Raw genomic sequence first — 25,374 nt, 5'->3', positions numbered from 1 at the left:
CACAAAGGATGCTGAAATCTGAACTTAACTTTGCATTGCAGCAGGTGCCTGGCTTCATCTTCTGAACTGCCCCCAACCTCTGCATATAAGTTATTTACTCCATTAGGGCTAGGGGAGATGGGGCATAAAAAAAATGTTTTGCTAGACCAGGAGCAGCTGGTAAGCTCTTTCTGTAAAGTTAAACCAAGCTTAACCTAGATCTGAGAATTCCTTGAGTTTACTTTGAACTCACACACTCCTAGTCACACTTTGCAGGACTAATTTTCAATGTAAAGGCTATCTTTAAGATGGATCAAATATGCTTGAAACACTATACCAAAACTTATTAGGTGCTCTGTAGGAATGCTAATGGGAGGTGTAATGTTCCTAGCCTTTTAAAAAGCTTAATAAAAAGTGGAAAAGGTACATACTTTGTTTCTATTAAGGAAAAGGGCAAACTCTTTCCCTTCCACCATTCCATAGAATGCTTGACTGAAGTTGTTCTAAGCTTAGATAAGTCTCAGCATCAGCTCATGTCTCTTTAGGAACAAATTAATTGTATGGGAAAATGACTCCACTACACAACTGCAGCACCCCACTTCAGGGAAGTTAAGTAGGTGCCTACAACTGTTTCCTATCTCAACTATACATGAAGGTTTACACTCCAGGCTTTTTTTACAAAAACTTGCAGAGCATCTACACTGCATGCACATTCTTGCACAAGAAGCCCTGTTTTCTGATGCAAGAGCTCTTCCACAAGAAGGCAATATAGACTGGCATCAGGGGTTTCTTGCACAAGAAAGCCCCATGGCTAAAATGGCCATTAGAGCTTTCTTCTGCAAGAGCGTCGACACTGCCAGGGACACTCCTGTGCAAAAGCACATGGCAATGTGGATGCACTCTTGTGGAAGATCTTTTGCACAAGAAGCCTGCAGTGTAGACATAGCTGAAAAGTTTGACAGCCTTTGCTAACATTACAGGAATTAAGGCACTTTATGTAGTTAGGCTAATGCCACTGCATACTTCTATGCATCATGTCATTAGCACCCTTCAAATACATTACTTAATCATTAAAACAAAACCTAGCACCTCACAGGTGTGAGGTAATATTGCAGCAGCAGACATGCTCTTAAATTTTGTTTCTACTGTATGGTGGCCTGGCTCTGCCAACATCTTTGACTAAGTACTTCCCCCCCGGGTGACTAAGGGGAAGATGGGAGAACTATCTGAGCACTTATCCCCCAGCAAATGCTTTGACTAGAAGCTCAAAAAGCCCCTTTCTGGCTTTACAAAGATTCTTACAAGGGGAACTTAGTGGAAGTTAGAGGTAGCTTAGGCTGTGAATATAGAATGTGATTTATTCTGTTCTTGTTACATGTATTAAAGTACTACCAAGTTGATTTTTTTTCAACTGCATTCTTAGTAAAAAGAATGGTGATCATTCGCACCAGGCACAGTTTGCCCTGCAGGCTGATAAACAGGTGTCGCACACAGGGCAGCAATTCCTGCCTGAGACTGAAGGAATCATGAAATTCCATCCTGAGCAAAATAAGGGCCAGAGAACCCTGTGGTGGGTGCTTGGACCAGAGAGGTTCTATTACTTCTATAACTGTGCCATTAAATAAGTGGACTATGCTCCCTTATCAGAATGTACATCAGACACTGCCTGCAATTAGTAGGAGATAATATTTTAATTCTTGCTCTTCTTATCTATAACCTCCATTACTGCAAGCTTTTCTCCAGTTCAGATCTTTTCCCATTTCTGCACCTGTAAATTGATCAGTGTGACATTTTAAACATTTAAATGCAGTTATACAGAATACACATTGTTTATTTGTGATTGACAAAGGTCACATTATTAAAAGTCACAGGTAGCAAATCTTACACTTGCATTGGAATTCAAAGTTTGCTCCATAGCTTTCAGGGGTGTTTGGGGCACAGGACCAAGATATATATAAAAGGAAAAGCAGCATGCATTAGCCATAGATGCCATTGTGGAAAAATTTAAAAAAAACCCTTCAGTCTACAATTAAAAAAAATCATTTAAACAGTAAAGAAAACACAATCAAATCTGTCCTAAGGTGGAAAAACCTTTGTATCCCAAATGTGGAATGGCTTCTTCAGTTATAAAAAAATATGCAAACTATGGCACTAGGGTACCCATTAATTGTGAGAGTCACTTTCACACCGTATATTTCCTGCTTAAATCCAAAGTAATATACAGTAGATTTCAAGTAAAGGACTGTGGCCTGAAAGGAACATTCCCATTTGTTCATAAAGATGACAAGAAGGCTATCTATTTTTCTTCTCTCCATCCAATGGTTGATCCATTTCAGAGTCATGTGGACATTTTTCCACACATTTCCTTGGAAACCAGCCTCTGACTCTCATTCCATCTACTGGAAAGAAAAAAAAAGTACTAATTAGCTACAATTTAGCATTTCCCAGGAATCCTATGTATTCATACTAATGGATAAACAATGTGTAACTTTCAGAATGCAGGACATTTCTCATTCTGATGACTGATTTAGGATCAGTGTTTGAGAAAAATTACTGGTGTTAACTACCAGACCATTTATAGCCCTATCTAGTGTAACGTCTTTCAAGAAAGGCACACAGATAAGTCATGACTGTGTGTATCATTTCTTATTTCCAATCTGAGTAGCCAACATGCAACTTAATTTCCATCCTGAAGCTGGTGTTGCTGATAAAAAAATACTTAAATTCTAAGTGCAGATGGGGGTAGGTATAGCAAGAACACAGAACTGTCTGACATGTCTTGTTAGAAATGAATTTTCTGTAGAATTAGAGAAATTTCATGGTATTTATAGTTACAGTTCATAAAACATGGACTTAAAATCAGCTGTGATTCAGGTATAGGAACAAGCTCCAGAAGTTGGAGCTGGCTATTTTGCATTCAGTAATTTTTTTTAGTTTAAGTTTTACAAATCATTGACATCTAAATATCCAACAAAATGGGAATCATGACAATACTAAGGGTTATTTGAGTTTTTTTGAGAAACAAGCAGGGATCTGTTCACCAAATCTCTATTGAATAAGATTTAACCAAATTTCAAAGTGAGCTCTTTATACTGTCAAGTATATGTTTCTGTAGAGTTTATTAAAACTTAATAAAGCCTGAAGTTTCACTCATTTATAAAATCTGGTGCATCTATCAAATGCTAATATTCCAAAAAAATTGGATTGGTTTGTTGGATGTTTTTTAAAATGTCAATTATATACTCTAAGGCTTCACATTTACGATTTGCCATATTTTAGTTTAGGGAATTAATTCTGACTTATGGTTTTTACACTTGCACAATGCATCAACCTAGGTGATACCGCTAAAACACACACATGATTTGCTTCCCGAAGAATAATTAAAAATAATTGCTTTTTACCATCAGAGTCAAGAACTTTGTCTCCATACATCCAGTGCCTGAAAGAGGTGCAAATATATTCATTAGAGAGTAGGGCTAATTTACCACAAGCTTCTCTCAATCACATTTAAATGTAAAATGCCACTAACTTTAAGCCTCGAGTAGCAAATATCAGATCCCCTTTACGTAGTGCAATTCTTGGTTCTTCAGTGCATGGGGTTGTGAAGAATGTTTTAACACCTTTAGTCACAGGGCAGCAGGCACCACCGTAATCTTCTACTGCTCGGTAGTGCACCTGCCAATTTAAACAGATCACAGTAGTATTGTAATGCAAGAAGTGACTCCTTTGCTTTCATGCTCACTTTTCCATTTGCCTTAATTTCATACCAAAGATCAATTCAAGCATACTGAGAAATATGATGTCAAAAGTCTATGTTAACGGTATAAGAAATAAAAGATCAGAGTCATCCTTATCTTGTACTGCTGTGGATGCATTTGTGTGCCAAAGGTATAGGGTATTTGATTCTCCTGCTTCTCAAATTTGATCTAGCGGCATTTAATGTAAAATTAGGCCAAGATTTGATTTAATTAGGATTGCAGCTCTCTGTTTTTATGAGAAATAGGGATGTGAACAGGTAACAGGTTACCAGGTAAGCATAACCCTTAATAGGTGATTACCAGGTAATGGTTAACTGTTCTTTGGGAGCGGCTGCCCATAGCTGCTCCAGCCCACATGGAGCCTTGCACTGGGCCAGAAGTGGCAGTGGGTGGGGAGGGCAGCTGCCAAGCTCCTAACCTGAAAGAGCTTCATATAGGACTGGAAGCAGCACTGGGGTGGAGTGGGGTAGGGTAGGTGGGGCAGGGGAAGGAACCATTCCCAGGGACTGGAAGCAGCTGGACTGGAGCAGCCTTTCCCACCCCCCCACTTTACCCTTGTTTAAATCAGTTAACCAGTTAAACTTAACATTTAACCAACTAATTAACTAAACAGGGTTTATATCCTAATGAGAAATCTAAATTTGCATTTCCAAAGTGTTAAACTGGATGAGTAGTAAGTTCCATTTTACCAAGAACTAGTATATCAATAATAATTTACATTTATTGACACAGGAAACATCTTAGACTTCAAGTAACACAGAAATACTTACACTTCTCATTCGCTTGTCTGTTTTTTGTTTCAATTGCTCTATCTGCAAAAGAGTATAAACAGGAGCTTAGGGCAGCATTTAGTATGCAAGCACTTCCCATGTTAATTACAAACAAAATAGCACCCTGACGTTTATTTATGGACACTTGGCCTTAAAAGCTTTATCTATGGGATAAAGCTGGAGCTATTGAGAGCAGGAACCTTTACAGACTTTCTCTTATCAGTACTGTATCCAAGGACCTGTCTGTTCCTGTGAAAATAACCATAAAATCTTAATGGGTCACCAAATTGAGCATCTCCTCTTAATTGGCACCATTGAAACGTGGCCATCTATTGGTTAACCCATGCATAAAATTCCCGTTCATTAGCTAGCAGATTATAATACTGACACACAAGAACTAAAAAGTCTTTTCCCAAACCCATTTTCATTCAGCATACAAAAGATATTTAAAGAATTTAGTGTAAAATTAGATAAGATTAAATAGGATTGCAGCTCTCTGGTTCTATGACAAATAGAAATGTGAACAAGTAACTGGTTAACCAGTTACTCGGTAAGCATCACCCTTAATGGATTACACTTATTGGAAAATCAAGATGCCTGCTTTTGCTTTAGTGTATACAAGGAGTTCATATTCTATGTAAGCTCTTATACATATTCATCCCCACAGCATCTGATAAATTCCAGATTCTCAAGCAGATTAAAAAAGGGATCATTTGGATTGCAATCCTGCTTTATTTATTGGACTCATTTTAAGCACTCCTTTCCCCTCTTCCAGGTCTGAAAAAATTATTCAAGAGTGGGCCATATTACTTTGGAACTATAAGACCCTCTTGCTTTACCTACACCTATTCTGAGTAAATATTGGAGAGCTTAGCTTTTATTGTCTGTGCGGAGGCAAAAAAATGTTTAATATCAAACAACATAGATCTTCTGTCACTTTTGATAACTGTCTTAGCAGATTTCTAGGAGGAAGTTTGAATCCTTGAAGTGGTCCCTTCAGAAAAGGGTAGAGGCAGTAGAGGGGAGAGGTGTACAGGAGGTTTATATTGCTGTTATCCCTGATGTAACTATTTTAGTGAATAAAATACTGTCAATCACTATCAATTCATTACCAGTCACAAAGACTCAATTTACAATTTATTCCATTATGTTAAAACAAGACTTCCATATTAAAAATGTCATAGCAAAAAGAATAAGTTACAACTATGAATAGAAGCCAGCAGTGAAAGAGCAAATTACTCTGCAGATATTGCTTCCTATGACTGGCAGTTTAAATGAGGATAAGATGATATATATAAAGAGATGCTTATTTGGTCAGATTATAAAATTTAAAAACCTCACACCTTTTGTTAAGTGATGCCGAGTAGATCAAATCTTACATAAAAAGTATGAAGAAAGAAGATGAATTGTGGTATTATGCTGCACTGAAATCACTATATACAGTTATACTGATAATAGGTACACATGGCAAAAGTTAAGCATTTAGGGTACCTCTACACAGCAACATTATTTCGGAATAACTGATGTTATTACAAAATAACAAACAGCGTGTCTACTCTACAAACTTTTATTTTGAAATAATGTTGAGCTAGAAGACTTCTTACAACTTCTCACGGTAGCCCACATTTTACGAGGAGTAAGGGAAATTGAAGGAAGAGTGTTTTTCCTTCGACTTCCTGCTGTGTACACAGCGCCTAAAGCCAAGTTAAGCTATTTCAACTTAAGATATGCAATTGACAGAGCTGAAGTTGCATAGCTTAATTCAACTTTAGCTCTGCTGTGTAGACGTACCCTTATTTACCAAATACAGTACTTATTTATCAGAAAATTGAGCTCTTTTAAATGTTTGATATATTTGTACACTAGACACCCTATTTCCATATCCATTCTCTCTGACCAAACTGTTCAACTGGAAACTCCACAGATATCTGAAAGGAATGTACTGGAATTATGAGGAAAATTACACATACACAATGTAGACAGGCACTGGTAACTACGCTGAAATGGTCCATTTAACATTTCAGTTAACCTCAGGCTTCCCATGGAGAGGCATGCAGGCACATCCTCTGTTTGCGGGGAACTCGGGCATCCCATAGATGGGGGATGTAGGTGGCAGCTAGTCTGCGTGCGAAGCCAGTTTATAAACTGGCCCCTGACTGCCACCGAGTGACAGGGAGAGGGCTGGGAGCCAGCCCCGCCACTAGGGACTATCAAATAATCGTGTAACGGCTAAGATTTGATGCGGTTACATAATTACTAAATTGATATCTAACATCCCGAATATATTGGCACTTAACAGCAAACATGAAGTAGTATGATGGGTGGGGTGTGACTCTATAACTTAGGGGAGTGCCCAGTTACCCCCATATTCCTTATTTGTATATAACTGTGATATCAGATATAAAGCATGTCATGTGATGTCTCAGGAAAGGTTATGAACTGCTCAAACTCACAGTGCTGTCTAAGTAGGTATCTCTTTAGCACATTTGAAGTTACGAGACTGAGTCCTACATTTCACTAAAACATGATGTAAATTGGGAAATCAGCAAGATATTAGTTCCCCAGAGACAACAGCAAAGAGAGTAACCAACACCCAACTGGGGTTGCTAAGCACTGTCCAGCAAGGGAGCTGCAATTCAATGACTTACCTGCATGAGGCCACACGAGGGGACTTGGCTGGTGCTTTTCTCTGTGTGGTTCATGAGTGGCTCTGAGGGGATTCATGCACACTAGATGGGTGGGTTGTGCTGAGGGATAACAGCACCTGGAAGGGCTTGCTGCTTGTCACTAGCAAAACATTGTGGGAGACAGCTCAGACTGGAGAGATATGGGGGTACAGCAATCCCATGGTCTCAGGCTGCACCCTGGGGATCCTGTCACAATGGGCATTTACAATTCTTAGACAAAATTACACATTTTGAATCTACTATATTACAGATAGGAAAGGTCTGACAGAGCTTGTTTTCATTGTCTCTGTGATATTTTCTGTCCTATTTTGTGTGGGGTTATTTAAAAAAACAATTTATAACCTGTGTGTGGCCGTGCATGGGGGTATACAAGTAAAAACCAGTGGCGAGACCTGGGAAGAATACTTACTGTCAAAGTATACTGATGGCAGCCTTCTTTTACTGGCCAATCAAGGCCATCTCCCTCAGGAATCCCTGACCACGTGAATACTTGCTTGAAGTTCTTCCATTTACTTCCCAGGTCGTAAGGAAAAACAAAGATCTCTCCCCTTTGGTAATATTGGATTCTGTCTTTGGCCTGCACACAGAAAAACACTTGCATGACAGAGCCTGATGCCTCACAGGGAAAGAACAGAACCGGGCAATTACTGAGAGAATCATCCCCTGATATCCATTCCCAGCCTCTGGTAGTAGGGCAGAGCACTGCCTCCTGCTTGGCTCCAAGACTCTCCCACTAGGCATAGTTACCAGCTTGTCCCTTTGCATGCAATCAGGGGGTTGCACCGGCCCCCTTCTTGGGCCTGTGTTTTTTGGCCTCTCAGGCCACTTCTCCAACAGGTTTCCCAGCTGTTTCCTGAGGCTTTCAGCAGCAGCACTTTTCTCTTTCCCACTTTTCACTTCCCTTTCTATAAGGCCCAGGTGCCTTCCCTTAAAGCTCAACTGGGCAGCAGGTAATATGTCACAGGAGCAATAGACCTTACACACTCTCTTAAAGTAGCTAGTTACCCTGTGACACACAGCAATAAGGTCAGTTAGATACATCGCTGATAGATATAAGCAATATTTTAGACCACGGTGTGGGCTAGTTTTAAAAAGGCTGATGTCTGGCCAATATTCAAAATTTGGAACAATGTGTTGCTAACTTAAAGAGTTGGTGGACATTTTAATATCATAATTTATGAGGCAGTTACGGTTTGGTGGTATCTGAAATAATGTTAACACTCAAGAGATTTCATATATGTGTATGTTCTGAACTCTCTTTTATTACCTAATTACATATTTAATTCTTTAAGTAATAGTGACATCTAGTGGTACAGTCATAGAAAGATAAATATATTTATAGTCCTGGGGGAATTCTGCAATTATTGCACTTGGAGCCATGGTGAAACTGCAGAATTCCCCCAAGACTGATATTTAACACTGCTCAGTTCGGGAATTTTAAACACTTTTTCGGTATGTGTACAGTTTTCAACAGGAACATATCACTCTACTTTATGGGACTTGTACAATCAATCTGTCCTTGCAGAGACTCTTTGTACATGCAAGCATGCAGTGGTTCTCGGTTTCATTTTAATAGGAAGCTGTCATGCTTGGAGCTTCGTTTTTGTTTATACTGTGGTTGAGCTGAAAGACTCAAATTAGGAGGAAGGCCCAGTTGTGCTAGCTCTGAGGAGGCATATAGGGTCTTATTGTGCTAAGTACTGTGGTAACACACAGACCCAGTCCTAAGGGGCCTGCGGTCCAATTTAAGACAAACAGTAACAAGTGAATGTGACAAACAACAAGAAGAGGGGAAAGACAATGACAACAGATCAGTTAAGTGCACAGGTTGGTAGTTCTGAATATTTATATATATTTTTTTAAGTATCAGCACTGCATTTTAGCTGCTGTTAGTTGGCTGATTTTTTCTTAAGTGTTACAGAAAAAGTGGGTATCAAGGCGAGATTTAAAGCAAGTGAAGGTAATGACTTTATGGATTAGTTTAGGACAGTGGTTCCCAATCTTTTGGGGCTGCCAGGTGCCCAGGGGTGGTGGCCACGCATGCGCTGGGCGCCCGGGGTGCAAGAATGGCTCAGGCTGGCCCTGGTCACTAATTGAGTGCACATAAATGCCCTGGCAGGCGCCATGGCACCCACGGGCACCGCATTGGAGACCACTGATTTAGGGAGTGCTTTCTATGCTGAATAAAGTGGTCATTCAAGCAAATACAAAAATTATTGTTTTAACCCATCTCTTACATAGTGACAAAAGTGACACAGTTGCTAGGATGGGTGAGGGCGTATGACAACAAAAGTGGCAAGCCTGAATAAAGAGATAACTGAGGAAGGCCCTCTTTAGTTCCAGATAAAGAGCCACACAATTCAGGTAGCATAACTATCCCAAAGGGAAATAACTCATTTTCCAGGTTCAGCTCTATGCCCTAAATGAAAGATATTGTGAGAGGGTTTATTTTCAATTTTGATATATGTTTCAGTGACGCTTGGATAGAACTGTGTTTTGTAGGCAAGCTTAAATCTGTGGTAAATTGAAACAATGTTTTACAGGGAAAAATACCTTTTAAAGTCAAAGAGATAAAATAATAAAAAATTGATCAATATAGCATGCAGTAGTGTCATGGAAGAATATACAGGATGTACTGGAATTAAAGCCTACCTTATCTTCAATCCATGATTCAATAGAAGTTTTATTCCTCAGAATGACTTTCATCTGAAAAAAGTAAAAGCATCAGAGGAAACTGGCATAGGCTATTAGGGATGCAAGCTACTAGAGATGCACATGCTTATCGGACAGTCGACTAGTGACTTGAATAGTCGCTTCCCTCCTTCTGGCTTTCTCTGATAGGGATAGCAAGGGGAGGGAGGGAGCAGGAGCCGGTGCTAGAGGGAGCCGACTTAAAAGCCGGTTCCCTCCCAGTACCATCTCCATGGAGAGGGTGGGGGGGCAGAGGCACAGTGGGGGACCGGGTGGTCCCCGTGTTGCACTTGTGCTTTTTAAAAGGCAGAGCAACAGCAGGATTAGCTCCCGGGGCCAGGAGCTAACCCCGCTGTGGCTCTGCAGTCCCCTCCCCTCAACTAATCAACGGAAATTCCATCGACTAGTCGATTAGCTGATTAAACATCATTTAACATCCCTAATAGGCTACATGTAGAAAGTACAAACAGCACTTCATTTAATATTATCAGTCATTCCAACACCTTAGGAAAATATTTAAGTTAAAAATGTATGGCAATTTACAAAATATTACAAATGTCAAAACTCAGCATGAATAAAATGTTTTCTATCCCCACCCTTTTAGGGCAGGAGTGGGTAATAATTTTTGGTAGTGGGCCACACTGAGATTTTGGAAAGTGGTCAAGGACCACACTTTTCTGTAGAAGGGTTGTGGGGTCTAGGGTGGAGGTTGGGTGCAGAAGGGCGCAAGGGGTAAGGGATTGGGGTGCAGGAGACAGTGTGAGGACAGAGGAAGTTTGGGTGTAGGAGGAGGTTGTGACTTGGGTCAGCGGATTGGGGTGTAGGGTGAGGGAAGGAGTATGGGTGCAGGAGAGGATTCTGGCCTGTGGGAGGGGCTCTAAAAGGGGGTGTAAAATTTGGGAGGGAATTGTGACCTGGGAGAAGGGGAAAAGGGGGTGCAGACTGCAGAGGGTCTGGATGGTGACCTGGGACATATTGCCTTTTCCCTTAAAAAATCCTATGTGCTTCTTATAAGCATAACAGCACCACTCCTAGTAGAGGACCTCAAAGCACTTGAGAAGACAAGAAATTAATCTCAGAGCATCCATTATTTATCCCCTTTTCAAGGATGGGGACACTGAGACAGAGCAAGGTTAGCGGCTTGCTTTTTTGGGGAACAGAACCCAGGAATTCTGAGTCCCAAACCATTTCTATCCATTAGATTACACTCCCTAAATTCTTCAATGAAAGACAGAAAATGATAGAATAAGGGGAAAAATGAAAGAAATGAAAGAGTGCAAAAAGAAAAGTTAAAAGAAAAGAAAAGTCACGCAGAAACAAAGAGTTGGAAAAACTGTTTTCATTTTAATGCTAAATTATGTTATCCTCTTCCATTAGGAATCATTAAAAAGGGATAGAATATAATACACTAAACATCTTAATAATACAACTATGTAAAGCTGTACTACACCCAACCCTTGAATGATGTATGAAGGTCTAGCTGCCCCATATCAAAAATACATATGTTAGATATGGAAAAGCTACAGATAAGAGTAACAAAATCTCTCTCCGTAACAAAATAATCAGGAGTCATCCATGAACGCTCTGGATGTCCTTAAAAGCCTGACTCCCAGATGCTAGACTAGATGACCGGGAATTGATCACTTGATAACTGCCCTGTTTTGTTCATTCCCTTTGAGGCATTTTACACTGGCCACTGTCAGAAGATGGGATACTGGGCTAAATGGACAGTGGTCTGACCCAGTAAAGCCATTCTTTTGTTCACCAACTTATATCAGGAGCCACCCCAGTAAATGTCACAGCCTGTAGCTGTTAACAAAAGCTTTAAAACTCACCTGGATAATAAACAACATACCAACTGCTATGGTTGTTCCTAATGCCAGTCCCAACGCAAATAAAGATGCAGCAAATGCAGACAATCCAAAAGGAATAATAGGAAGTGGGTCTCTTTTTGCTGCACTCATATCAATCTTTACAGAATTCCACCCAAAAGATATCTATTAATGGCAAAGATGATTAAATTGCTGTTATTTTCCAATTCTTGGGGAGGGAAAAAAACAAGTTACCAATAAGAAACCTGACTTCAAGCCTCTGCCAAGGTTGATAATGCAGTTAACAGTGATTTCTAAAAAGATACATTGGTAGAGTTTCTCAATTTTTCCCAAAAGTTGGTTCTTTGCCAGAAGTAGGTCTTTATTAAAGTAAAAGCATATACTCCACAAGAACTACAATCTCTACCCTGTGGACTCTATAGCAAACTGGTCCTGAATTTTTCAGAGGGGTAGCCAAGTTAGTCTGTAACAGGAAAAATGTAAAAAAACCAACACACAGTCTAGTAGCACTTTAAAGACTAACAAAACATAGATGGTATCACGAGCTTTCGTGGGCAAAACCCACTTCTTCAGATGACTGGAGTATAATGAGTCCAGATCCAAGGATAAATAAGGGAAGGGGGGGGAGGGGAAGGAGAGAGGAGGAAGAAAAAGAGAGACAGTGAGTAGATAAAACTTAAAAAACAACCATTAGTCTAGTAGCACTTCAAAGACTAACAAAACATGTAGATGGTGAGTAGATAGTTCAGGTAGTTACAGGAGTCTGTTAAGAAGCATTAGCACCCCCTAACCTCAAACAAAATTCTTTCCAATAACCACACAACACAGCTACATAATCATCCTGGAAGCCATCTCTGCAACCAGCCCTGCTGCCAACTCTGCACACACATTTATACTAATGATTTCATCACTGGACCCAATGACATCAGCCACCAAATCAAAGGCTCATTTAACTGCATAGCCACTAATGTGAACTATGCCATCAAATGCCAGCAATGCACCACTGTAATGTATATTGGCCAAACTGGACAATCTCTACGAGAAAGAATTAATGGACACAAATCAGATATCCGAAAAGGCAACACACAAAAAACTGCTGGAGAACACTTTACTGTTCCTGGACACTCATTAATGGATCTTCAAGTCGCAGTTTTGTTTCAGACCAATTCCACAAGCCAAATACACAGAGAAGGACTGGAATTTAACTTCATTCACAAGTTTAATTCTTAGGCTAATGGTCTCAACAGGGATACTGGATGGCTCACATACTTTCTTCCATCTTTTAATAACTTAAGAACCATTAGTACCTCCGTTGGTTGGTTAACAGACTCCTGTAACTACTTGAACTATCTACATAAGAACGGCCGTACTGGGTCAAACCAAAGGTCCATCTAGCCCAGCAGCCTGTCTGCCGACAGTGGCCAACACCAGGTGCCCCAGAGAGGGTGGACTGAAGACAATGATCAAGTGATTTGTCTCCTGCCATCCTTCTCCAGCCTCTGACAAACAGAGGTCAGGGACACCATTTTGTATCCCCTGGCTAATAGTCTTTTATAGACCTAACCTCCATGAAATTATCTAGCTTCTCTTTAAACTCTGTTATAGTCTTAGCCTTCACAGCCTCCTCTGGCAAGGAGTTCCACACAGCGTGTAGTCAACCTGTGAAGAAGAACTTTCTTTTATTAGTTTTAAATCTGCTACCCATTAACTTCATTTGGTGTCCTCTAGTTCTTCTATTATAGGAACTAATAAATAACTTTTCTTTATTCGCCCTCTCCACACCACTCATGATTTTATATACCTCTATCATATCCCCCCTCAGTCTCCTCTTTTCGAAACTGAAAAGTCCCAGTCGTTTTAACTCGTTCCAACCCCTAATCATTTTAGTTGCCCTTTTCTGAACCCTTTCCAAGGCCAAAATATCTTTTTTGAGGTGAGGAGACCACATCTGTACACGGTATTCAAGATGTGGGCATACCATAGTTTTATACAGAGACAGTAAGATATAATGTGTCCTATTTTCTATCCCTTTCTTAATAATTCCTAGCATCCTATTTGCCTTTTTGACTGCTGCTGCACACTGTGTGGAAGTTTTCAGAGAACTATCCATGATAACTCCAAGATCTCTTTCCTGATTTGTCATAGCCAAATTAGCCCCCATCATACTGTACGTATAGTTGGGGTTATTTTTCCCAATGTGCATTACTTTACACTTATCCACATTAAATTTCATTTGCCATTTTGGTGAGATCTTCTTGGAGTCCCTCACAGTCTGCTTCTGTCTTGACTATCCTGAACAGTTTGGTATCATCTGCAAACTTTACCACCTCACTGCTTACCCCTTTCTCCAGATCATTTATGAATAAGTTGAACACGACTGGTCCCAGGACTGACCCTTGGGGGACACCACTAGTTACCCCTCTCCATTCTGAAAATTTACCATTTATTCCTATCCTTTGTTTCCTGTCTTTTAACCAGTTCTCAGTCCAAGAAAGAACCTTCCCTCTTATCCCATGGCCATGTAATTTACACAAGAGCCTTTGGTGAGGGACCTTGTCAAAGGCTTTCTGAAAATCTAAGTTTACTATATCTACTGGATCCCCCTTGTCTGCATGTTTGTTAACCCCTTCAAAGAACTCTACGGCTGTGTCTACACTGGCCACATAACCCGTAATAGCTATGGAAATGAGAGAAGTCAGAATAGGGAAATGCGCGGGGGATTTAAAAATCCCCCGCGGGATTTTAATAAACATGGCCGCCGCTTTTTTCCGGCTTGGGGAAAAGCCGGAAAAGAGCGTCCACACTGGCGCGATCCTCCGGAATAAAGCCCTATTCCGGAGGATCTCTTATTCCTACTTGCCATTCCTACTTGCCCTATTCTGGAGGATCGCGCCAGTCTGGATGCTCTTTTCCGGCTTTTCCCCAAGCCGGAAAAAAGCGGCGGCCATGTTTATTTAAATCCCGCGGGGGATATTTAAATCCCCCGTGCATTTCCCTATTCTGACTTCTCTCATTTCCATAGCTATTATGGGTTATGTGGCCAGTGTAGACACAGCCTAACAGATTAGTAAGACAGGATTTCCCTTTACAGAAACCATGTTGACTTTTGTCCAACAAATTATGTTCTTCTATATGTCTCACAATTTTATTCTTTACTATTGTTTCCACTAAATTTGACCGGTACTGAAGTTAGACTTACCAGTCTGTAATTGCCAGGATCGCCTCTAGAGCCTTTTTAAATAATGGTGTCACGTTAGCTACCTTCCAGTCATTAGGTACAGAAGCCGATTTAAAGGATAGGTTACAAACCACAGATAATAGTTCAGCAATTTCCCATTTGAGTTCTTTTAGAACCCTTGGATGAATGCCATACGGTCCCGGAGATTTGTTAACATTAAGTTTTTCTATTTGTTCCAAAACCTCCTCTAATGACACTTCAATCCGGGACAGTTCCTCAGATTCATCACCCACAAAGGACGGTGCAGATTCAGGAATCTCCCCAACGTTCTCAGCCGTGAAGACTGAAGCAAAGAAATCATTAGTTTCTCCGCAATGGCTATATCGTCCTTGCTTGCTCCTTTTATAGCTCGATCATCTAGGGGACCCACAGGTTTTTTAGTAGGCTTCCTGCTTCTAATGTACTTAAAAAACATTTTTTATTTCTTTTTGAGTTTTTGGCTAGCTGTTCCTCAAAATCTTTTTTTGCTTTTCTTATTACATTTTTACATTTGATTTAACAGTGTTTATGTTCCTTTCTATTTATCTCACTAGGATTGGACTTCTACTTCTTAAAAGATGCCTTTTTGTCCCTCACTGCTTCTTTTACATGGTGGTTAAGCCACGGTGACTCTTTTTTAGGTCTCTTGCTGTTTTTTAATTTGGGGTATACATTTAGGTTGGACCTCTATTATGGTGTCTTTAAAAAGTTTCCATGCAGCTTGCAGGGATTTGGATCTAGTCACTGTGCCTTTTAATTTCTGTTTAACTAACCTCCTCATTTTTGTGTAATTCCCCTTTTTGAAATTAAATGCCAGAGTGCTGGACTGCTGAGGTGTTCTTCCTACCACAGGAATGTTACCATCTACATGTTTTGTTAGTCTTTGAAGTGCTACTAGACTAATTGTTGTTTTTTAAGTTTTATCTAGTCATTCTCTCTCTTTTTCTTTCTCCGCACCCCTTTTTCTACCCCCCTCTCCTTCCCTTCCCTTATTTTCCCTTGAATCTGGACTCATTATCCTCCAGTCATCTGAAGAAGTAGGTTTTGCCCATGAAAGCCCATCATACCATCCACATGCTGTTAGTCTTTAAAGTGCTACTAGACTATTTGTTGTTTGTTAAGTTTGTCCTAAATTCTGCAGCAAATTCCCTTACTCTGTAGCACATTAGCAGAAACTCTTTGATAGTTTCAGATAGAAAATGTGTAGACAGCATAATGCTTGTTTATAATATCACACAGATCTGCATCCACAGATCTAAGAAAATAACCTAAATTGATGAAGTCACACACGGACCTCTCCATTCTATTGCTTTGGGTTATCTGCAAATGCAGCAGAGATCATTTTGCCAGTTACACTGAACTGGTATTTTTCAGTTTTTCTTCACAACCACACAAGCTGGAATCACCGTGTTTTAAAATGAAAGTTTAGGATTGGAAACATAATTCTGTGAAGAGGCAAGAATTCTATGTCAAATATATTTTATTTTTTGTTGGAATGTCTCTTGATCAGTTAAATTGTTTTAGGTTATTTTTTGTCTTAGATTGTTTCTGGGGCCATTTCTTCACTCCGGGGAAGATTGATGCTGCCACAAACAATCTACTGGAGTTTGATTTAGCGTGTCTAGTTAACTAGATCCACTAAATCAAACTCAGAGGGAGTCCCCATCAGCAGCTGGTACTCCTGCTCCTGCGAGGCATATGGGAAGCTGACAAGAGTGTTTGCTCCCATAGGGCTCCCGATTTGGGGACAGTAGAGAAACTCGAATCAAGATACGTCAACACCAACTACGTAATTAACGTAGCTGGAGAGGCATATCTTGATCCAAACATCCCGTTTAGAGCCCTGTCCTGAGATAATCAATCTACTCTGTACATGAACGCAAGGGAAAGATCTGACTTCTGGAAACAGGCAGAAAAAGCAAAGGATACTTAACCTGGTCAGCATCCAAAGCATATAGCAAAAAAACTAACCCCCAAAAGTGTTACCCAGAAATTGTCTCCAGTCAATAAAGAAACACAGTGGAAGGAAAACCACAGCCACTGTGAGGAATGACAGAAAAAAAGGACAGATTATATGGGTCTGGGGCACCTTTTGTTCCAGAGATAAAGTTAACCATCTGCTTTAAACAATACCTGGAACATTCAAACATGTTTTCTTACCCTGTTATAAAGCTGAGTGTACATGGTCATAATAAAAATGAAAGAAGCATGGATACATCCAAGTGGGGCTAAAAGGAGAAACAGAGTGAAGGATGCGTGATTCTGATACCCACAACAATTATTGATCCATGGACAATGATGGTCCATCTTCATCACACACCTAAGAATTAAAAAAAAATAATACTGTTCTCATTCAAGAACTCTAGTGATATTTCTAGGATGTTAGCAGTACTTAAATAAAAAACAGAAACTACATTTCTGGCAACCTTCCCTCCATATATTTAAGTCTACTTGAGTTTCCTCTAAAACTGCCTAGAACCATAGAAGTTAGAGAAGGTGAAGTTTTATTTAATCATCTAGCTCTGTGGTTCTCAAATTTCAGGTACCCCCTACCCCACCCTTTCACGGAGGCCTTACCCCTATCTTGCCCCTAATCCCAGACATCACACCACGTTTGCTCCATACCCCTTCCCTCTGTTGCTCTCTCCCATTGGGTGGGGGAAAAGGGTTGGGTCGTGAGGGAGTGAGAGCTCCGGATGGGGGCATGGGCTCTGGGTGGGGCCAGTGATGGGGGGCTTGGGAGGCATCTTGGAGCTGGGGTAGGAGGAAGGAGTATGGGGGTCCCAGCAATGCATACTGCAGTTCCCAAAAGCAGCCACCAGATCTCTGCAGCCCTTGGATGCATGGACAGCTAGGGAAGTTCCACCTGCTACTCTCATGCCCACAGGTACTGCCCTCACAGCTCCCACTATTTGCGATTCCCAGACAATGGGAGCTGCAGAGCCAGCACTTGGGCAGGAGAGGGGGGAGCAGCACATAGAGCCTCTCCAGCCACTCATGAACCTATGGGCTGCAGGGATCTGGTGGCCTCTTCCATTTGGAACCATGCAGGTGGGGAGCCTGCCTTAACTCCAGGAGTGGGAGGAGTTGAGGGAGGGAGGAAGTGGAGAGAGAAGTTGATCAGCAGGGCTCATGGATCCCCAGGGTCTGTGAACACCAATTTGAGAAATACTGATCCGGTGGTCATATTTTTTAACAACAGTCTGATAGAATCTCCACCCTTCCTCCCAGTCCTGACTCCCTTCTTTCTACATGACAGCTACAATTTTGGATTATATGAAAAGTTATTATTAGGAGAGTACAAAATGAAAATAAACCAATTTCAAACCAATAGGCGTAGCTGTTCAGTTAGATCCACTACTCTGTAACTTTAATTCCCCTCCCTAGGTATGTATTAGATTTGTGTGTTGCCTAAAGTTTCCACATTTCTAATCTGCCATTTGGTTCCATCCTCATGTGTACTTTAAGGATGTTAAGGACTAGCTGACTATCCGATAAGCAAATGCTTACCAGATAGTCAGCTGACTAGTCGATTCTCCCCCTTGCTGCCTCTATCAGATAGAGGCAGCAAAGGGGGAGTGGCGGAAGGGGTACTTCAAAGTGGCAGCACTGCACAGCTGAGCTGGGGATCAGCTATGCGGCGCTACCGCTTTGAATTCCCAAGGCGGTATTTCAAAGTGGCAGCTGCCACACAGCTGATCCCCAGCTCATCTGTGTGGCGCTGCCCCTTTAAAACAGCGAAGCACTGTGGAGCCCAGGGTCAGCTGGGGACTCCCCAGCTAACCCTGGATTCCCAGTGACATTTCCACAGAACCCAGGGTAAACTGGGGAGTCCCCAAGCTGATCCCAGGTTCAGCTGAAATGTCACGCGGAGCCCTGGATCAGCTTGGGAGTCCTTAGCTGACCCCAAGTTCCATGGCATTGCCCCTTTGAAATGCCGAGGCGGCGTTTTAAAGAGGCAGTGCTGAACAGCTGAGCAGAGGATCAGCTGTGCGGCGCTGCCCCCTTTGAAACATTTCAGCGGAACCTGGGATCAGCTGGGGAGTCCTCAGTTGACCCCAGGATCCATGCAGCATGCATCACAGCATGGAGGCCGGGGTCAGCAGGGAACTCTGCGTACCCTGCTGATCCTGGACTCCATGGCTTTGAAATGCACAAGAACCCTTGCTGGGGACTCCTGTACATTTCAAAGCAGGCATGCCCGCAAGCAGCTCTGAGTCAGCGGGACCTCCCGCTGGCCACAGGCTGCATGTCGAGTTCCACATTCCTCCTTTGAAATGTACAAGAGACCCAGCGGGGACTCTTGTACATTTCAAAGGAGGAATGCAGAATTGCCTATTGACTAGCCAAGTAGTCAATAGAAATTCCATCGACTACTCAACTAGTCAATTAACCGCAAATTAACATCCTTAATAACTTGCTACTTCTCTAATGTGGATCATATTTGAATTCACACCAAATACTAAGGATGTTAAGAGGCGTGTAATCCACTAACTGTGTAGTTGATAAAATTTTTATCAACTACACAATTAGTCGATAAGGGAAGGCTCTCTCAGCGCTGGCTCACGCCAGGTCCAGGAGCTTCCCCTGCAGCGCCTCTGCAGTTTAAATGTAGTAAGAGCTGGACATGCAGGCAGCCTGTCTCCTCCTAACTGCAGAGGCACAGCGGGGGTAGGTCCAGTGTGAGTCAAGAGTGAGCCAGGATTGCTCAGTTCCAGCTCTTGCCAGGTCCAGCAGACCCTGACCGCAGGTGGTCCCAGTGGAGAGCTGAGACTCCTGTGAACAGGGGTTGCTGCCAGCATAGTCTCTGTCTGCAGCCAATCCGAGCTGTTGCTGACAGGGGCTGTTTCACAACAGCAAGCCCCTATCCGTGGGGTCAGAGGGGGTGAAGGAATCCCAGCTCCCCACCTCAACCCCCCGTGAACAGGGTGCTGCCGGAGCAGACTCAGCTGATGGAGAACTTGGGCCTGCCACGTGCAGAGGGTGCTTCACGGTAGCCTCCCTTCCCCACCCCACGCTGCTGCCTCTGCTGGGGGGAACTGGCTTTTAAGCCGGCTCCCCCCAGCACCAGCTTCTGCTTCCCCCACCTCCCTTATTGACTCTGATACTGAGGCAGCAAGGAGCAGAGGGAGTGAGGGGGGAGAGTAGTGAAGTAGTCAACTCGACTACTCGCTTACACCCCTACCAAATACCTGGATATGAAAGTAAATAGCTAAAGGATACATAGCTCCCCTCCCCTTCATTTTTTTTTTGGTTTTCATTTAAAGGGACAAACTTAATCACTAAATTAGAATTACTTTCACAATATTTTGTTTCTAATACAATGGATTTTTCTGCTCATTGGCAGATGTTTAGAAGACGGTCTGAAAAACCAAAGGGGAAAAACATTTTCTTTGGTATGTTTCAGCTTGGGGTTAACTGTAAGTACAGTAGCTATAAAATTTGCATAAGGAAATGTGTTTTTTCTTTAATTAGCATCCCTTTAAGTTTACTTTTAAAGCTTCTAGAAAACCTGCACATACAAGTCACATCTCCCTCCTCCCCTTCATTTTTTTTTCTGATAACTAGTTTGAAATAATGGATCTAGTCTATTTTCTGCTGCTAGTTCCCTTACCTTACAAAAGCTCAGCATTTGCACTCAAGCTATGAACAAGTTCAGTATGCTATACTGATAGCCTAAATTCTTCAAATATGTGGTTATATGAAAGGTTAACTGTTAACAGAACAACATAGTTAAAGCAAATATTACATAACTTCTATCATCTCTTTCAAAATCAACAGTTCTTGGAAAAAACAGTAACTTGTAGATAGGAGTCTAATTTTACATTTTTAAAAAAGGAAGCATATACTGATGTATATACAAATTATAGTGCTGCTGTTCCTCAGTTTCAGATTCCTTACTTCTTGTAATGACACAATGATGGAGCAGAAATAAATCTATGAGAATGAAGTAACTTCCTTCTTCTACGTTCTCAAATGGTTTTCAGATCAGGCACTGCTGAACTAAACAAGAGAACTGTATATACATACTGTACAGCAGATCGCTAATAGGGATGTAAAAAGTCATTTAAAAATGTAACTCTAACTGCTAAAAATCCTAGTGGTTATAGGGTTACCCGCTCTGTGGACCCTGTAGCAAGCTTTATACTGCAGAGCCCGCAGCGAACCCTCCCTGGGAGTGGGGCTGGCAAGGACTGCCGGCCCTGCTCCTGGGGAGGCTTTTCTGTAGGATCTGAAGTATACAGCAAATCTGGTTCCTGGACCTCCTCCTAGCGAGGTTTTGCAGCTGCAACAAAGCTGGCTCCCCAAGAGTGGGGCAAGCAACTCCTGCTGGCCTGTTCTCAGGGAGCCAGTGTTTAACCTGAAGTGAGGCCAGGCCAGGCCTGCCATGGAGAGGGGCTGCTTCAGCCGGCTGGCCAGAGCAGTCCCTGTCTGTGGTGAGCCCTGCTAGACTGGAGCAGCCCCCTACCCACAGTAGCCCAGCTGCTACAGGTTAACCATTTACACCTCCAACAACTAGAAGTGTTTGTGCATCTTTTCACACCATATTCTCTTCCAGTGAAGCTATTTGCGGTTTAACAAAACTATTTAAACTCAAAACAAAGCAACTGAAAGATTTATCAAGTGCCAGTTCACAGTCACTTAGAAAGTTTATACTATAGGTTTATTATGCTGAACCAGGAGGCTTTTGGATATGCTTACAATAAGTTCAGTTCTTGCTTCCTAAAAAGATGTCACAAGCTTCCAGCCCAAGATTTCCATTTACTTTTTATCCAGGTATAAAAATGGAAGAATTGGGCCTTTGTTGAAATCAACATTCTTTATCTAAAAAGTAGAGGTGTGAGTTTGAGGTGGTCAACCAAGAGATGGATATTTACTAAGTGCTTTTGTCTTCCCACCTCACTACACAGATAATTTATTATTTAAAACATTCTTAGGGGGAACTACTATTCAGAATTTTAAAAATAAGCATATCTAAAGATAATGGTTTTAAGCCCATATGCTCTCTATTGTCAAAACAGTAAGGGAAATCCATTTCCTCCTTCAAGCAATGTAGTCCAATATTGGAAATTAGCATAGTGTTTTGAACATGGAATTACCTGCACAGTGCAATACACCAAATAAATAATAATAATCCACCATTAAAAAATAAGTTGCTTTAAGACCAGGAAAAAAAAGGAACACAAAGAAAACTGTACCTGTTACATTTTCGGCAGTGGTGTGAACGTGGTGCTTTGTATGACTGGCACACTTTACAGTACTGGAGATACATGCAGTCCTGAGATTTTTCCTTTAAGCACAAGAAGATGCATATGAGAAACAACACAATTCCAATAGCAGAGTAAGCACTAGCCTAAGTGTAGTAGCCTAAGCAATTTTATAATGCTTTTGTGCTTTGCTTTGTCTGGGTGTGATTTATCTTCACCCTTTTTAAATGGCAGAAAGGCGTAGGAGAGAAATCAGCAAAACTTCTAGCTACTATTCCAATTAACTCTTTTTAATTGCGGGGCCTTACAAAAGAAATACATTTCCATCTGAAAAATTTAGGCCCTCAGCCTGAAAGTTACTCTGCACAAGCAGCCCCTGTACAGGTCAACCTTTGTGGAATAACTGGCAGGGTTGACTCCTTAGAAATTTGCTTCTATTTATGCATCTATTTTTCTCTTTCTTCTCTCAGCCTTGGACCTAATTGTACTCCAGAGGAAGTTAAAGCAGCCTTAGGGCTGCTCTAATTTATGCCAACAGGCTATGGCCCTTAAAGATATTTGATGTTACCAGTGATCAAGAACACAAAGATTTCTAGCCAACCTCCTTGTCAACCCAATATGCTCTCTACAGCAGTAGGAGGGGCCAGAAGACTGGGGTGGCATACAGTCAGTGATTTCCCTGTTTAAAGTGGAATGCCCAGCTACCCTTAGGACAGCCTTAGGTTCCCTCCCTCATCTTTCTATTGCAAAGCACTGTAAAGCCAGAACCATTACCATCCCACTGGCATACTGGTGAAAAAGATTCTGGCCGACTGCTTTCAAATGTACTGCTGCTCTTCCATTGTGTGTGAATACTTTTTGAATTAGCTCGAGGAGATTGTTAAAACTGACAGCGCAAGAAATGCAACCTCCTACGCTTACAAAAGTGTTGAGAAATGGCCCATGGAGCTGCATCCAGCCCTCTTGATGTATCCATATGGCCCACACGACATTCATATTTGCCAGAACCTTTTTTTTTTTTTTAAATTAAAGCTTGGCTTACTAGTGCTCACAACGGTATATAATTTTGCAAATGGGAACCAAGTGTAATAGATACAGTGACATCTGTGTGCATGCACAAACAGCCTGAAACAATGGCTCAAAGGGGAGAATACCACCATTCTCTATTAATCTGATTGGAGTACCAACAATAAACCACCACCACCACCACCGAGTCAACATTAATTATTTAACCACTGTTCATTTTAGTGGATGAAATGGGGACAAAAGGCAGAAGTGACACACAATGGATTGGAAACTGGGAGTTGATGGAGGGAAGGAAATTCAGAGCTAAGAACACAGAAGAGGACAAAAACAGAAAGGCTGATGGTGAAGGAAGAGGAACAAGAGGCAGAGCTAGTGGATGCCCAAAGGATAGATTTTCTCATTGAGCTTTATGAAAAGAAAGCACTGAACAAACAATAACCAAATATTTAATTACTACATAAAACCATATTCTCCTCCTTGTACAAACCTTCTACTGACATCAAAGGACGTATTTTGACAAGTATACGGATCTTGAACCAACCCACTGACCATACTGCAACAGAATCCAGCCCTTTCCTTCTAATGAGTTTGACATCCTGGTTTACGACATGCTACTTTCACAGAATTACTTAAACTGTACTGACAAAGCAAGCGAGGTTTGAATATAATTTCTGAATTACTGAACTATTAACAAAGATCAATATTAAGATTTCATCATGAAAATTAACTATTAGTGAAAGTTTACTGTATTTCCTTACTGGTTTCCATCCTAAAGGAACATATCCAGGGCCAATAAACATGGCATTGAAGTAATTGTAAAGAATCATGACAGTCCAGTTTATGAGCATGATGAAATTTACACTTCCTCCCGTCGTGTCCAAAGGCCAATACCACAGAACAGCATCTATCATAGCCATAGTAGAACATATTGCTATCACACCGAGGGCTATGATGGGGCCCCAGTGACAAAGTCTCTTCAGTTCCTGGAGATTCTCAAACTTGATAACTGAACACAGTGCACCCATTTTGAAGAAGAGTACTTGTCCTACTTCAAATAGTATTCAATGTTCCTAATTTTCCTATTTTTGATTACAGTTTTCCATTTGTCATAAGTTTTCATCTTCAATAATGGTCATCCCTACAAATACCAGATAGTTAATTGTGATCAAGACATTTCTAATGTTTGGAAGAGTCATCAGTTGTAGGAGCAATTCACATCCATCTCAGGAGGACAACTTGGTTCTATCCTCGACCTAGAAACACAAAAACAGGAGAATTTCTAAATCAAGGAAAACAAAACAGGCTCTGTAAGTCAACTGCAATAAAAGAGTTCAATGCACAGTCCAGGAAGTTGTGTTGTCACTTAAACTAGGTTCTTGTGAAATGATTCGTTTCACACTGCTTGGCTTGTATTCTGATATTAATAAAAACAGACCTAGATCCTTGCATAGGTGCCTTTTTATACTTTTTTTTAAACGAAATAAAACAGTGCAGAAATATCAGTTAAAAATCATGAAAGACCACATCAGGAGAACTGGAAATTCTTGCTAAAACCGCATGGCAGGGTTCTTAACTCAGTCCCTGTACAACAGGAGGCCAGCAGCCGGCTGACAGTATTTCCACTGTGGGAAAGCGCTCTTGGAAGAGCCAGAGAGGCTCTGCGACTATATGCAGCGGCGGCAGCAGCCGAAACGAGGAGGTGGCCCCTCCCCACGCCCTGAGAGTTTTACTCTCGTCAGGTCAGGCTACCGGGAGAAGACATCGAGCCCCGGTCCCGGTCCCACAGTCAGTGTCTGCTCGGCCCCCACCCCTAGCGCATGGGGCCCCTGCAGCCTCCTGCCTGGGCTCCCCTCCCGCGCGCCAGCAGGGCAGCGCTCTGAGCCCGGCCCGGGCAGGAGTCCCACTAGGGCCTGGCCTCGCCTCCCCACCGCTCCCCCTGCAGCGGCCCCTCCCCCACCGCCTTGGATCCCCCTGGGACCTCCCCACCAGGCTCCAGATTCAGCCTTCCCCTCCCCCCCCCCGCTCACCTCAGCCCGTGTAGCCGCCCTTCCGCCAGGCCCCTCCCCAGCTCACCTCAGCCCCTCCGACATCCCCGGCCGAGCCATGCCCCGCGGCGCGCCCCTCTGCCAGCACTTCCGGGAGGCGCGCGCCTGTGACCCGGAAACAAACGCGTCTCTTCCGCCCTCGCTTCATGTTTGTCCGGGCC

General features: G+C 42.0%; 1 protein-coding gene across 4 annotated transcripts; it reads right to left on the bottom strand.

Annotated features, from left to right (window-relative positions):
* Positions 1-1,784: 1,784 nt before the first annotated feature.
* On the bottom strand, positions 1,785-25,374 carry ZDHHC6 (zDHHC palmitoyltransferase 6). Of its 4 annotated transcripts, none has more exons than XM_075935461.1 (11): positions 25,242-25,374; positions 23,927-24,421; positions 22,134-22,225; positions 17,095-17,254; positions 11,721-11,882; positions 9,847-9,900; positions 7,604-7,771; positions 4,508-4,549; positions 3,509-3,654; positions 3,381-3,418; positions 1,785-2,375 (listed from the first exon to the last, which is right to left on the bottom strand). In XM_075935461.1, the coding sequence occupies exons 2-11, from the start codon at positions 24,191-24,193 to the stop codon at positions 2,272-2,274; spliced, it is 1,233 nt and encodes a 410-aa protein (XP_075791576.1). In that variant the 5' UTR covers positions 24,194-24,421; positions 25,242-25,374; the 3' UTR covers positions 1,785-2,271. The 4 variants fall into 4 exon arrangements, with proteins under 4 accessions (XP_075791576.1, XP_075791574.1, XP_075791575.1 ...); XM_075935459.1 differs by having other exon boundaries at positions 1,785-2,378; positions 25,242-25,373; XM_075935460.1 differs by having other exon boundaries at positions 1,785-2,378; positions 25,196-25,316.

Source organism: Pelodiscus sinensis, chromosome 8 (genome assembly GCF_049634645.1).
Source record: "Pelodiscus sinensis isolate JC-2024 chromosome 8, ASM4963464v1, whole genome shotgun sequence".
NCBI lineage: Eukaryota > Metazoa > Chordata > Testudines > Trionychidae > Pelodiscus > Pelodiscus sinensis.
This window is presented reverse-complemented; position numbering and strand designations above follow the sequence as displayed.